The sequence below is a fragment of the Schistosoma haematobium genome, chromosome 1 (genome assembly GCF_000699445.3).
Source record: "Schistosoma haematobium chromosome 1, whole genome shotgun sequence".
In the NCBI taxonomy this organism is placed as follows: Eukaryota; Metazoa; Platyhelminthes; class Trematoda; order Strigeidida; family Schistosomatidae; genus Schistosoma; species Schistosoma haematobium.
Genome location: NC_067196.1, coordinates 13,899,466 through 13,914,617, shown reverse-complemented (window position 1 = coordinate 13,914,617; position 15,152 = coordinate 13,899,466). Strand labels below are relative to the sequence as shown.

Genomic DNA, 15,152 nt, shown 5'->3' with positions numbered 1-15,152 from the left:
TCTGTAAAATTCCATAGTAACGTATGGTTGATACTGAACTACGCTATTTCTTATCTCCATACAAATAACCTTCAAGCTTTTCTATAGGTCCTCACCCTGACCTACGTTGTCTTCTTTTGTACGTGTAGGTTAAATGAAATCATATCATTCTATGAAGTTGCTAACATCTATAGGTCCAAGCTTTCTTATTATGGTTCGTGTATTACTCTTAATCTGCAGTTAGAGAAATCGAGAGGTTATGGAGCAAAATCAGCCAAAGTGTAGATGCATTAATTCTCTCTGTTCTAAATCTTCACATGATAACGACTAAGTGACTAATCCTTTCAAAATCGTTTCGTCAGAAAGTAAGCAGGTTTACTATAGACAAACTTTTAATCTGAGATTTAAAGAACAAAAAAACATGGAAACAAAAATATTTTTCCGATTTTCAGTACAAGTCATACATGTATAAAAAAAATGACAAAATAATGTTATCATCGTCACAATAGACAATTATAAAAAGGGTAAGATATAATTGTGTGTAATAAATATCTGATAAATAATGTAGATAAATCTTTAACGAAAGAGATATTTCTCTAATATACTTATAGGATATTCAGTTGTCATTGATAGGATATACGCTACGATATAACTGAATACAGTTGTTGAAGCTGTTAAACGAACCTGAAAATAAACGGATATTATTATTAATTTTATTATTAGTGTTGTTCACATAACATATATGATACATTCGATGATGTGCTTCATGAGGTGGGTAGTTTAATTATTAATAAGATTTACTGCACCAAAAAAGTAGTATTCATAATGGATTGACTCAGGTCAGAGTATGAATCTTCTTTAAATATGTTTACCTGATCTGAATAGTAATTTTTTCCTCACTTCAAAAAAAATCATAATGATTGCTATAACAGAGCAAATATTGAGTAAAGTTAAACCTTGAGGACTGTTCTCTACCTGAAGTTAATGTTTGTTCACGGATACTTAAAAAATATAAAAACAATTAAGCCAATTTACAATTTTGTTATGTTAGTACCAAATACTTGAATTACTGTGTCTTTGTATTTCTTTAGATGTTTCTTTTATCGTGATGCATAAATTGTAGTTATGTTGTGTACTTTTCTTGAGTTACTGTTAACTTAATACTGACCTATTATTCAGTTCTTCTTCCCCTAAAACCTGGTAATGTATACATTTTATTTTCTGCTGCTGTGATGTCAGACATTTAGCCTCCATTATCATATGACTTTTAAGTTATGGACTAAAATGTACAAGAGAAGTCATCTGCTTGCCGTGTCATTGTTCTACTCTGTCTACAGGGCAATCGAACATGGGGAACTGAATCATGATAAGTAGATGTGAAGATTATCTCGACCTCACCTCAATGTTGGTTTCGATAGTCAAGGGATATCATTGATCCAATCTTAAAACACTAGGATATAAACGAAAGAGTAAATTCTGAGGTATAGAGGATTCTTGTTGGGGAATCCAATCAATTGATATCAACTAACGTAATCTCTCATTAATTACAATGATACACACATGCTTTAAATACAAATACATTATTTGTAAGTTAAATTTATGCAGAATGTTGACTTTCAAGTGATTTGTGAAAACGAGTACTAGGATAATAGTTTTAAGTTTATATCACTGACTAACCTTAGTTAGATAACCAGCGAAAGCAGGGAGTACTGGATAGTTGCTTCGTTCTAGTGCGGAGCTTCTCTACAGTACACTTCCACGATAGCGTTGTCGGTCGTATCCAGTACCTCTAGGGCTTCATGGAGAGCAATAAATCTTTAGATCTTTGAGTCAGTATCTAATGGTTTACATTTCTAACACGAATCAATCTGCGATATTACGCGATCATTTTCTAGTGTCATTAGTTTTAATTAGTTGGTTAATTAAAGTCAGCTCATGATATGAACTATTAAACTCAGCAATCTGCACAACCTGTATACTTACTATATACGGCCTATAAAGATTCTTTTGATTCAAGGTGTGCACTTAAACAATTTAGTAAATCAATAAAAGATGAGTTAAATTGTTTGCTAACCACATTTTTAATACTTTCATGTCTTCCTATTATTAAACGAAGGTAACACTAATGAAAATGTCACTTACCTGCACCAAACATCAGTCAAACTCTGGTACAGATACAAATCTGGAATTTCAGTTATGTTAAATCTGTGATGATCATCATCAACCTAATAATCACTAGTTCTATTACTGACCAAGATTATTAATAAGTTATTTAACAAACTGAAATTCACATAACATAACACATTATGCGAAAATATATTTCATAGTACCCGTGAGTAATTTTCAAGGTTAAAGCTATTTCAGCGGATCGATTCTATTACTAATAAACTTTCAGATTCCAGTTACCAGTCTGTTCAACTAATTGTCAAACCAGTTTATTTTGATACCGCATATTCTTATAAGATAATGTTGCTTTTCTTTAATAGATATTGGTTATTGAATGGTCTAGTGCTTGAGTAAAAACACTTCTTTGATTATCAGAACTAAATAAAAGTCCCCAGCAGCCAAAATCTACTAACTTAGTGCTAATAGCTTACATTTCATCAGAAAGGTTTAAACGAAATGGATAGTGGCCAATGGCGGAATCCATGATTTATATTTGGTTCTACTTGTGACTCGTTAGTTGGTTATCTCTGTACCCCAATATTGACGTCCACACTGTGAATTAAACACGGTATATTTCCCTTCATACACCTAAAGGATTATTCATTATCTGAAGAAGCTGCGTTTGAGTTTCTTTTTCAGTATAAACATTTAGGGTGCAGAGAAATCCAGCTAAGGGGTCCCATATAGGATGAAACGTCAATCCTCGATTTCGCCACCAGCCACTATCAAATTTAGCTTGAAACTGCTTGTGATTTAATTGCGCTATCGAAACAGTTTTTTCAAGATGCTCATACACCGAAAGAGGACGATCAATTTTAGCCCTTAACATGAATAATAGAAATATCCAAACCCTTACACGTGGTTTTCAAAAAAATTGTTTTCTTTAGACTCATTAACTGAACAATCACCTCACCGGATGACTAACTTAATTATTATCATCAAAGAATTCAAATGATTTCACTTCAGAGTGCCTACTTAGTCATACTTTTTAAGTTGGATCATCTGACTTAAAAACACCAACATATTTTAAAGTAACTTTGCTAACTTTTCTCTTATTTTTTAATGACCTTTACGTTTAAACAATGGAAATACTACAGTATAAAGTTTTTAGAATGCCATCTTGTAGAAATTAATGCTAAATGAATAAATATCATTCAACTATGAAGATTTTCAGCATGGATCTCATAGTTAACAAATAATCTAGACTATTTTATGATAAAAATTTGTTAATAATACAGGTTATTCCTATTAAATCGAACAAATAAAACTTAAAAGATCATGTGGTGATAAAGCTTTATATGTACTTCTATTACTATTCTCTGGAAAGGTTTAACATTTTTAAAGGGCTGGCCTATAGAGAAAAAATATGTAGGTTTGTGTCTAAAACATCAGAATTTCAATCTTTTGAATTTTATATTCGAATGGTCAATCCAAATTATTCAGTTAGTGTGATATCTTAACGAAGACTAAATAAATAGTAATGGCGAGACTTGAATTTATGGACGAACCACTCAGATTTAAGATAACAGGTATTGGATGAAATTGGCATGAAATTCATTCATCCATTTTGTTAAATAGAGTTCCGGCATTACAGTTTACTATGAAAACTTTAAATCTATTTCCTAACCTTAACCATCATCAGTAAATCATAATTCCAATTCCCAACACTGGTTTATAACCCTCATTTGGTCGTAGTTATTAGTCGGACACTCTCAGGGTCAGTCTACCTTCGCCCAAAGGTCGTCCATAAATTATAGTCTCGCCGAATATATATATTTGCATTTCTCTTATTATAAAATTTCATTTGATATATTGACTACTATTATACGATTAACTACTCCTAATTTATTTCCAATCTACTAGTTACAGTCTTTCACATATTCACAGTTGCTTTCGGCTAGATCTTTTATAATCGTTATTTTGTATTTTATGGTATCATGAAGTCTGATTTGCCTGTATATAAACGGTGTATGTCTGAAATACGTGATTTATACAACGGAAGCTGAGATTGCGTTCTGGATTCAACAGGTAGAGTTAAGTGAGAAGAGCCAACAAGGACTTAGAGTAGACTCTAGGCTGCTCATGCTGGTTAACGCATCATTGGTTTGGTACAGTGTCAAGATCGTATAAGTCAGTGTTCTGATTGGCAATCTTGTTACGTGATAATTGACAGGGCCAAAGTCATACCAGTTAGTGTGGTGGAATAATTCTAATATTATCTCATATGAAGCTACTTCTCGAGGACATTGATGCGAATAATTGTTTTATTCTTTTGTAAATGTTTTGAACAAATAGTTTCGACTACTGATCGATGACGAAAATGAATATTCACAATTAACCTCCACTACTTTTATAGAAATATCACTGAACTTTCGAAATTTTCACATCAGATATCTAAATAAGGAAAACACGATCCAACCTCGAGTTTATAAAATTGCATGAAACTTCGGATATCACACTTGTCAGTACAGCTAGTTGTTTAAATAGTCCAGTTAAATGTCGATTATCATTTGGCACTATTGAGATAGTTTTTATTTACAAATTCAAACTAATTTTTAGTAAAATGGAGTAGAGAACTAAATTCTCTTGAAATAGATTCCAGACTTCTTGAACTCTTCAATAATCTTGTTATTACTGAACAGGCGAATCTGTCAGTAATCTGTTTTTCAATTTTAAATTCATCTACTACTACTACTACTACTACTACTATTACTACTACTACTACTACTACTACTACTACTACTACTACTACTACTACTACTACTACTACTACTACTACTGTAGTGTGTATTACTTATGTTGACAGACATAAGTAGTATGTAACACCGATCAGAATTGAAAAACCTGGCAGCAGTAGGCTGTGAAGGTCGACTTGAATAAAACAGAAACGGAATTAGAAAGGAATGCATTTAATGTATGGTTCTTATATTTTACCAAAAAATCCTGTGATTGTTCATTAGGATACGTTTTATTGTTATTTTTTGTGTTCGCGCTCATTACACTGCTTATATTACGGACAATGTTTTTTCTCAAATTTCAATTTCAGTTAGGACAATGTTTTCTTTCCAAATTTATTGAAATTGACGCGAATCAACAAGATGATCTACTGGATTTACCACATCCATAATTATTATGACCATTCTTTCCCAGTAAATCCAATTAAATCACAACTATTCCATTTAGTTACATCTGAGATGATATTATTATTAACATGCTACATTTTATTAAAAGATAATCGGTAAAATATATAATGTTCCATTGAACCACTTCACTTACAACCTCCAATTGATCTATGATAAATGGAGTTTGTGCACCATTAATGAATATTATAACAAGGATAGGATGAATTAAGTAAGCGCTATAAGTAAGACGCGCTGGTACACGAAATCCAGACCATGCAAACAGATTGTTAATAGGCTCTGATAAAAAAGATTAATCAGAAAAATCAATAAATTTGTATTTGACTGATATTTAAGCTGAAAAAATAACTATCATCCAAATATTGATAATTAAATTCTTATCGTCTAACATGATATTAAAAAGTTATGTTTGATAATTTGATCTTGAATTCAATGGTTGGTTAATTATTTGTAAGTAAACTGACGTCTATCCATCTTTTGGTTTTATTCAGTACGTGCAACATTTAAGCTTAATTCTTTTTATCATTGTGACGAACGATAAGAAATAAATTTGGATTTTCAGCATTTTAGTATCCAACGTTTTATAATAGATCTGGGAAAATGGACAGATTTCTTGCCGACGTCATACCGGCATAGCCTCATACACTGATGTTGGAGTAGACATGTTTACTGTTCTTTCCGTTGGCTTTTACATTTTTGTAGATTTCTAACTAAGGTTTTATTACATAGCCGGAAATTCCCTTAGAAATGAACAGTGGGTTTTGTTATGTTGAGTGGTATTCAGATCTTTGATACTGTGTTATAAATGTTTACTATGCGCTATTCCAACCAGCTACTTGAATGGGAAGGAGTAAGAAAGTGTATTAGCTAGTTAAATCATATTACATACACGAACTCGATCATTAATAAAAATATGCACTGCTCAGAAACTTAATCTGTAGTTTAAATCAAAAGTGCATATCTGTCTTCACTGGAGAATTAAGATAAATCTTGGTCATTAGCATCTATTCGTCAGCATTCCTCGCTTATCATTTGACTTTGAATTAATTTATCTGACTGACACGGTCTATCAGGTGCCAAACACTTAAGTTTCGATTTAAGCACTGATAATTCGGATGTTTATTGCTAACAAGTAGTAAATCATAGACTAAAATTAAGCAAAATACTTACTTCCCCATCCTGTTGCACATAAGTAAACTGAAATGCCAATGCCTAAAGTAAACGACACACGATGGAATGCTAAATAAGCGGCTGCTGTTCTATGACTCATCTCAGTCAGTAATCCACTTAATACACCATAGGAAACAAATATTGGTAGAACGAAAAGAAATGCTGCGACTAGGTAACTAATTGATACAATAAAAATCTGATTTCTCCGTGTATTTCTCTTCGATGATACAACAGAAAGAAAAAAATATGAAATAGAAAAGAATGGTCAAGGGGATAGTTATTGATCACGTGATCTTATGTTCAGAACTGTTCTGAATGCAATACTTTGATCAATGATCCATTTTAAAAGAGAACTCCTCATCAACACGTACCAGCTATATTGTCGGATAACGACTTCAGGACCTGTAAGTATCGCAGTTGGTTGCACTATCTAAGAACCATTGAGTTGAAGTCCGGTGTTTCACATTCCAAACTTCAGTCAGTTTACAATGTATATCACGATACTATCCGATTTTATTCATAAAGAATTGTTGAATTTCAGATATGATGAACTACTTAAGTTATAGTTCCTCATAAAATTGTTTGGAATTCAACCTAAAGATAGTTATATATAACCATACAGTTGTTGTAAATAATCAAATTATCTCTAAAACTAACAGTTTAAAGATATTGTGCTTGTTCTAAAATCCAAAGATCCTAATTTCGATCGCCTGTGTGGATCGTAGATGCAAAATGTTTAGAAGCTGTAGTTTAAGACTAAATGAATGACCCATGGTTTCTAGTTTTTAGGAGAGAGAATTATTTTCATAGATAATAATTGCTTGGTTAATTAATAACTTACCATTTCAACTCTAGGATAATCATATAATAACCAGCCGGTTAACATCCCAATCATATATGTTCCACAACGTGTATATGGTCTCACATAGATTTCTTCTTTAACTATACTGTTTATAATCAGATGATTTTATTGAAAATAAGTTTAGAATGAATAATTAATATGAATGGAGTTTCAAGTCATTATTATTTAAAATTCTGAACGGTTAATGAAATAATTAAAGTAACATTATTAGTAAAGAGGTTTTGTGGAGACCGTTAAATTTTCATTATCTACATCAGGGACTGGTCTTAGTTAGGTTTCCAATAAAAAAATCAGGAGGCTCTTGAAAGCCGTTTCATTCTATTATGGAACTTTCCAGTATTGCCATTCAGAACCTTCGATCTGGTGTGTAAACACTTAACCTCTAAACAAATGCTTCGGAATCCAATGATTTATATTTCCAATTTAAATTGACTCACGGTATTGCCTGACTATTTCAATTAACTGCAGTGGATAACTATCTCGAACCCATCATCTGTCCAATGCTACCTGTTTTTCAATAGTGATCTTACGAAGATCAATTCGTCATGTGAACTTTAAGATAATATTGGCTTAATGCCAGATTTAAGTGTGACAAATCAATAATCAAATCGATTCTACAGGTGTGATAATGGGTTTTCTTTGTTGAAGACTACATCATATTAAATAGTTCTCATTAAGGGGATTCAATTGATTAGCGATCTCATCAATAAGACAGTTAAAAAAAGAGCTACTCATTCAATTAAGAGTAGTAAATTGATCAATACATGTTATTTCATTTCTTAACCACAAACCAAATAAATTTGTGTTCGATTTTTGACGTATATTTTATAAGTAAGACGTAAAAACAAATACTGCTGTACAGTAATCATAAGTATGAAAAGAAATAAATTGATTGATTATAAGTTAACTGTATAGCTTAATAGTACTATACATACTGCAACTGAATGGTTATAAATAAAACTGTTATGCACAAATCATGAAAAACTTTGTGTTTTTCTTAGTCGTTTACTTATTTTTGTTAAGCACTATACTTGCATAGTGAAGCCAATAAATTTAGGGTTCTGTTGTATCCCGGAATCGTCACTGTTATAACCGGGTAATTTGGGTCCATCGGCACTGTTTTAATTGGGTTCCCAACCATTATATCTGGGGAGTCATTTCCGCTATGTACGTATTGACTCCGTTGAGTCAAAAGTATTACTGTTCTTACTTGACAATCGAGAACCATTGTAATCCCTCGATTCTACTGCAATACCCACGACGCAAAATGAGAACATGAGTGACTGGTTCAATGAATTTTTATTGACTCTCCAAAACTGCATCATCCTTTGACCCCAATACAACCATTTATCTACCACACTTCATAGTACTACTTGGGTGAGGTAACTGTAAAATCATACACAATAAATATAGTTCATCTGAACTAATGTAGGGAATAAAATTGTCGCACTCAACGAGAATTCACACTTGTCTTACAGAACAGAGTTTTCACTGAAGTGATACAAGAAAATATTAATTTCAAATGTCACACTGAACTAAGTTTGGACCCTAGCCAAAATTCATAATGACTTGATACAAAAATGTTGACCTAAATAATGTCATCTTATCCCGTCATCTCAGGTTCATGTTTCGAAAATAAGTCACCAATTGGATTATTGATTTAACGGAATTTATTTATCTAGCATTGGTTCATTGACTCAACTTTAGTCACACTTTTCCATGATACAACTCATTATAATCAATAACAGAATTTGTGCAAAATTTTAGTATATCAATGGAGGAATCTACCAATTTAGTCTACGGGACTACTGCGTATTAATGAATTATAATCGATTCATAGTTTAACTTTTTCTGTTACATATAAGTAGCTACTAAACAGTAGAATGAGTTTCTTGTATTTTATTCACTACATCAGCATTTACAGTTATCTAGTGTAAAAACACTTGAGAATTCTTCTGATAGTGATATTCGTGATAATTTGTGTTTAACTGAGATATTTGTTATTGATGAAACTAGTGGTCTTGATTGGTCAGCCTAGTAATAATGATATGTTCGACAAATTTTAGAACAGTGTACGTATGTTATCTGTCTGTGATAGAGTGTGTGTAACATTGTGAAGTAATACATCACGTAGAATCTTTAACAAAACCCCTGATTGTCTTGCCTCTACTATTCCTGTTTGCTGTTAGTGAGTGGTCAGCACGTTGTTTTAATTATTGAACAAATCATAGTTTATCGATTCGCAAATTCCATTTTTGTTGTTGTAGTATTACGATAGTAATCGTGCAATAAAACTGTAGTTGTGTAGTGTTCAAAGTACTTGACTTTGACTTCTCGAATAGGGTCATTGAGCAATTAGTGTTTCGTATCATAGAATTTCTTCAATATATGTATGTGCTTAATATGCCTACCTGTAAGTAGGAAATAACTAAACAGTGTTGAGCTATCTTCTATCCTCCTGTCATGTTGACTAGTTCAGGAGTGCAGATAATTTTTGATTTATTCACACCGAGACACTTTATTTCACTATCAAGTTATTTATCTTAGCAGATATCGCAGACTAACAGTCTTCTTGATATCAGAACCATCTTTGATTCTCTGGCAAAGTCTTTTCTGGGATTGTCTGTTAGTGTGGCTGAGAAGTTTGACATGTTCGAGATTCTCCATAAAAACGTTTCAGGTATAGTGAGCATACAACCACCTGTTTCGACTGTTCTACTAAAGCAATGAAGACAGGAAGGGTATACCAATCTCAGCATTCCTCCTCAACTTTGTCATCAATGGTATTCTGGAACAGCTAAGATGGAAGTACGTAATAGTGGTGCGGATCTGTCACTTTGAAAAACACTTCTCGACATTTAATATGTGGATGATATTGTCTTACTGTGCGCTGATATTCAAGCTATCGAAATCCCACTTGATCACTTGAAAATCGGTGTCCAAAAGTGTAATGTATATGCTTTGCACCTCCTGAGTGCAAAGTACTTTCATATGACTGTCAGGAGCATGTACTTGAACGTATTGTCAGTAATGAGCAGTTAAAAGTATTCGAGAAGTCCGAAGAATTGGTGATACTCAGTGGCAACACTATGTTAGAATGCTGTGTTCGACAATGTGCACTCGGGAACAGTGTTGATGATTCAATTGGTGTAACCATTTTGGAACACTGGCTTCGGTGAGTTGGATATGTGTGGCGAACACTGACCCAATGAATTCCACATGTTTCATTATTTGTTGATACTGTAAGTGGTTGGTAAAAGCAGAGATGTGGTCAGTTTATGACACAATACTGTGACTGGAATCTATTGGTCCGTGATGACTTTGTTTTTGGGAAGTAGATATTATGCAACTCAACGGCTTACGTTGTTATCATACATAGTTCAGAATAGAAGCCACAGTGGCAGTGTTGCTGTAATATTCTTTTACATTCTTCATAGCCCTCAGATGCCCTGGTACGGCCGAGTGTGGGGAAATTCCGCTCTTCCTCTCGGAACGCTCTTACATAGCCACATGTATGCAAACACTGCCAGGAAAGTCCTATTTACTGCCTTCTCGTGGTGGGGATGTTGTTTACGAAACTGAAAGAACAAAAAGCGAACGTCAGTAACTCTAATTGGGTTTGTGGACAAGGAACATCCATCTGGGGAGTTGGAAAACCCTGATTCCAAACCAACGGTGTACATGAACTTCAAGATCTTGAAGAAACAAATGGAGTATGAACCAATAGTTGGTCACCATCTACCATGGGACCGCATCTCCTGACTTTATACCACTGCCTCGTGGTTCAGACCTTTAGTTTGAAGGCTCCGGGTGTGGCCGCATGAGAAGACCACCTGCTTCGATTTGGGCACACGGGCAGTATCATAACTCACACACAAATCAAGTGACTTGTGCGGCGTTTGTGTATTTGGTGCCCCCTTGTACCAATATATGTGTGTTCAAATAAATAAAATACATTCTTCATTAGAGTAAGAGCGTCTTCTTTAACCGTAAGAATTCTTCCGGTTATATTTTTTTAAACTGGATTATGTCTCCTATTATTTATTATCCTCCATATGATTTTGATATGGTGGAGAAGATTTGTAGCTCAGATGGATGTTTTTGGAGTTTTGTTCTCTGAGCTGGATGGTTTGGTCGTAGAGCTTTCATTGTTCTTCAGGTTAAAGTCTGCCTGAAGGTTTGCTGATGATGTCGTTCAGAAGAACTATGAAAACTCCACGGCCAAATCATCCAGTTCAGATAACAAAACTCCATCAAAAACTTATCTCGTCCACTTATTCTTATTGATCAATTGCCTTTTTTAAAATCATACTCACCTTTCTTCTTCTATCTCTTCACGACCTCACTTCTTTACTGTGTGTTAAATATTTATTCTGATGTTCTTTTGCACCAATATTTATGTGCTTAGCAAATTAAGGAATGCTACTCAACAACGTTTACATAATAGTTTAACTGTTTATAGGACAAACAATAGAAACTTACTCCATAATTTCAAATGAATGAATATAGGCAGTGAAATAAGTGATTAATGAAGATAATAGAATAAATGAAAGAGCGAATAGAATTCCAGTTATTCGTTTCCTAGAAAAAAAAGTAATAATAAATCTATTTGGGTTTATATTTTGTGATTAATTTATTATACAGATTGATATAGTATTGATATTTTCAATAATTCCATATGCATTCAATGAGACTATATTTTATGGACAACCTTCGAGTAATCCTTAAGTAACCTTTGGAATGTCTACGTACTTACTAAAATTATGAATTCGTTTGAGGAATTAGAATAGGGATATATAGTTGGACATTAGGGTTTAACAATTAGAGTTAGGATTCTCAACACATCAGATATAATTTTAAAATGATATAGATGAATAAATTTCAAGTTGGCATCCAAGACTTGTCATCTTAAATTTGATTGGTTTGTCCATATGTTATAATCTTACCAATCATTTGTATAATATTTGTTTTCAAAATGAAATGTTAACAGTTCCAATTACTAGCTGTATGATAAAATGTTTATGAGATTCCTTAACATGCATTTATAATGATCAGCTCATCAGCTAGTTTGATGCTTTCTCAATAGAAACCACATGTAATTTAGCCCATAGTAAATAAATTATATTCAAATTGAATAATGGCCTTCTTTTTAAATAAGTTTTTTTTTCAAAGAGTCGATGATTTTCAATATCAATGATTTATTTATGTCAAGCTATACTACATTGACTATGCTGATAGCAAACGTTCTGTATCAGGTTGTATTAGTTGATATCTAAGACTGTACTTCAGAGTTATTCATACTTAAGTATTCTGTTTTATTTCCATGTTAATTCTTAGTCATTTCATGATATATTCTATTCACTTTGATATGGTATATATCATAAGTGTTTAGGCAGATGAATCATTGGTGTTTGTTCAAGTAGCTTAGATTATTGGACAAAATCATTGGAGATGGGCAGATTACGCATTTGTCTTTAGTGTGGTTGTATCTCTAAACTGGGTAATTTATTTTTGTGGATAACATCATTAGTGCCTAATTTATGCAGAAGTGAGAAATCTTTTATTTTGTAAGTGTCAAATTTATACATTTTGATGACGTTTCTTATTCTCGTTGCTTTATTCATCTTCGTTTGTCTTCAAATTCCCGTTCAAAGTTTCATTTGTGTGACATTGGACTGAGTGATTCATTAACATTTTCCATACTAATTAGTAACTTAGAACCACGCTGATATTGTCTAGTCGTTAAACGCTAAATAAAACGCTAATTTATGTATATATTAAGGTTTATAACGTCTATTTTGTCCAATGCAGTATCCTTATCAGTTTGTACAATTTATTTTGTGAATGACATTAAGTTTGTGTTCCTCTGTTGTTACGTCCTCATTTGCATGAATCGTAGTGGAGCTGTTGTATATCATATTTATGGAAGAAACGTTTGGTCATAACTGACTTACAGTAGTATATAATTTGTCTTTGAATATCGTGTCTATCAATCTTATTAACATACAATCTGTTTTACTCAGGAATCCTGCACCAGAACATCAGAGTTTGCTGCAATACAATCATTAGGTTGTGACAAACAGATATATATATAGGTTTATTATTGACGCATAAGTGGCATTACTTATTCTATAAAGTATTTTCGGTCAGTCGGTCAGGGGTTCCACCTTCCGTCATCTATTCAGCTCGGTTTTTAAGATTGGTTCTCTGAGTAAATCATACGTTTTGTCACCTCAGTTCATTTAGTATTTTATCAATCAATAGTATTGTCATAACAATATTTTCTAGAAACATGCATTTTATCATGTTCCCATTGTGAAGCTATCTAATTAGCATATTATCTCTTGAATATTTTTTGCCACCGATATGGTAAAGTTTGATATTGAACTAAATTGGTGTTTCCACTATAGAGAAATCTAACTAATAAACCCTTAAAATGTTGTAAGTAATAGGGAACGTTTTCATTATAACGTGATACTACTTATAAGTACCCAGCCACCTCAACTTCTTTAGATAAAAATAAAATGGTCCCACGATTAGATGGCAAGTCAAATTTGAATAGTCGACATAACCATTTGTAGTCAGTTAAGAGTAATCAATGTTGACTCTGTAATCTTCCATACTTAACATTCCTAAACGTTAGTTAACAAGGATTCTTTCTAAAACTTCTTCATTTCATCCAAAAGATATTCATTGGTAATTATTACCAGTCAAGATATATGCATCTGTCAATAGAATGGATGTCTCTTTGTGAAATGTCGAAAGCAATACAAGATTTTGAGCAACACTATGATTTTTGAAAATAGAATTTATAAAATGTGCATATAAATGAAAACCATCTATGAAGTCATTTGTTTCTGTATTCTGAAGACAATATTATTTACTGTGAAAATATTTATTTGTAAAGGATCTTTCAAAAGAATCACTTCGGGATCCTGGCGACGTAAAATTTTGATTTTATCAGCATAATGAAAAATAAGAAATTACAATATATTACAAAATCCAAAGCGACAAAGATGTGAAGAGGTTAATTCCTCTATGACTGACTCCACCAAGTAGCATCCCGTTAATTGAATATCTACACAGACCAAATCTTCTAGTAATATTATGAGTTTACTCTAGCTTATTCAAAAGTCAGAACACCAGTTGTAGAGATAGTCCATTATTGATAATTGATAAAATCCGTATGCATGCAGAAAACAAGCACATAGGGAAACGAATGTGAGAGAGTGTAGAGAGCGAAATGAAACAGATCAGAGAACGCATGTTAACCAACTCGATTTAACCAAGCTTGAATCGATATTTATAGTCGAACAAAAATAAGTTACAGACACATAATGAGTAACGTAAGTAATTAGCACACATATGTGATCATACAAAAAATTGTCAAGACTAATAACTGAATAAGTGACTGGGTAAAAATGTGGCTTGAGAGGAATGAATAAATTGGTCTGTTCATAAGCTAGAATAACTTATGTGGACTTGGTTTAGTACCAGCCCCAACAAATGAATTTTTAAAATTCTACCCGATATCTCAGTGTTTTCATGCATTTATCAAATACACTCAGCTTTCGGATTGTTTGATCCCATCATTTACTGAAAATACATAGATCATTTAATATCTTATGGCATACGTTTAATTTCAGTTGAAATTTAATTTTGCTCTATTCTACTATTGGCTTGAACATTTCATCTACTATATTTCAATAGAAAACGAAGCCACATACGGTATAAATGACTCAGAATTTACTATTTCTTCCTACAGATAAGGTTTCAACTCTTATCAGATTTTAAAAAAACTACTTCCCTCCTTTTTATTTACTAAGACAACGGTG

General features: G+C 32.7%; 1 protein-coding gene across 2 annotated transcripts in view; it reads right to left on the bottom strand.

Moving 5' to 3' along the window:
- Positions 1–194: 194 nt before the first annotated feature.
- MS3_00003021 (uncharacterized protein) overlaps positions 195–15,152 on the bottom strand; it is a 41,170-nt gene continuing 26,212 nt past the window's right edge. The window contains exons 11-15 of one of the 2 annotated variants that reach the window (XM_051210694.1): positions 11,800–11,898; positions 7,297–7,402; positions 6,456–6,672; positions 5,422–5,564; positions 195–663 (exon numbers count right to left, since the gene is read on the bottom strand). In XM_051210694.1, coding sequence (XP_051073194.1) covers positions 556–663; positions 5,422–5,564; positions 6,456–6,672; positions 7,297–7,402; positions 11,800–11,898 — 673 coding nt within the window. In that variant the 3' untranslated portion in view covers positions 195–555. Of the gene's footprint in view, positions 664–5,421; positions 5,565–6,455; positions 6,673–7,296; positions 7,403–11,799; positions 11,899–14,090; positions 14,436–15,152 lie in introns of those variants that run through there. The other variant, XM_051210696.1, reaches the window with a different exon arrangement.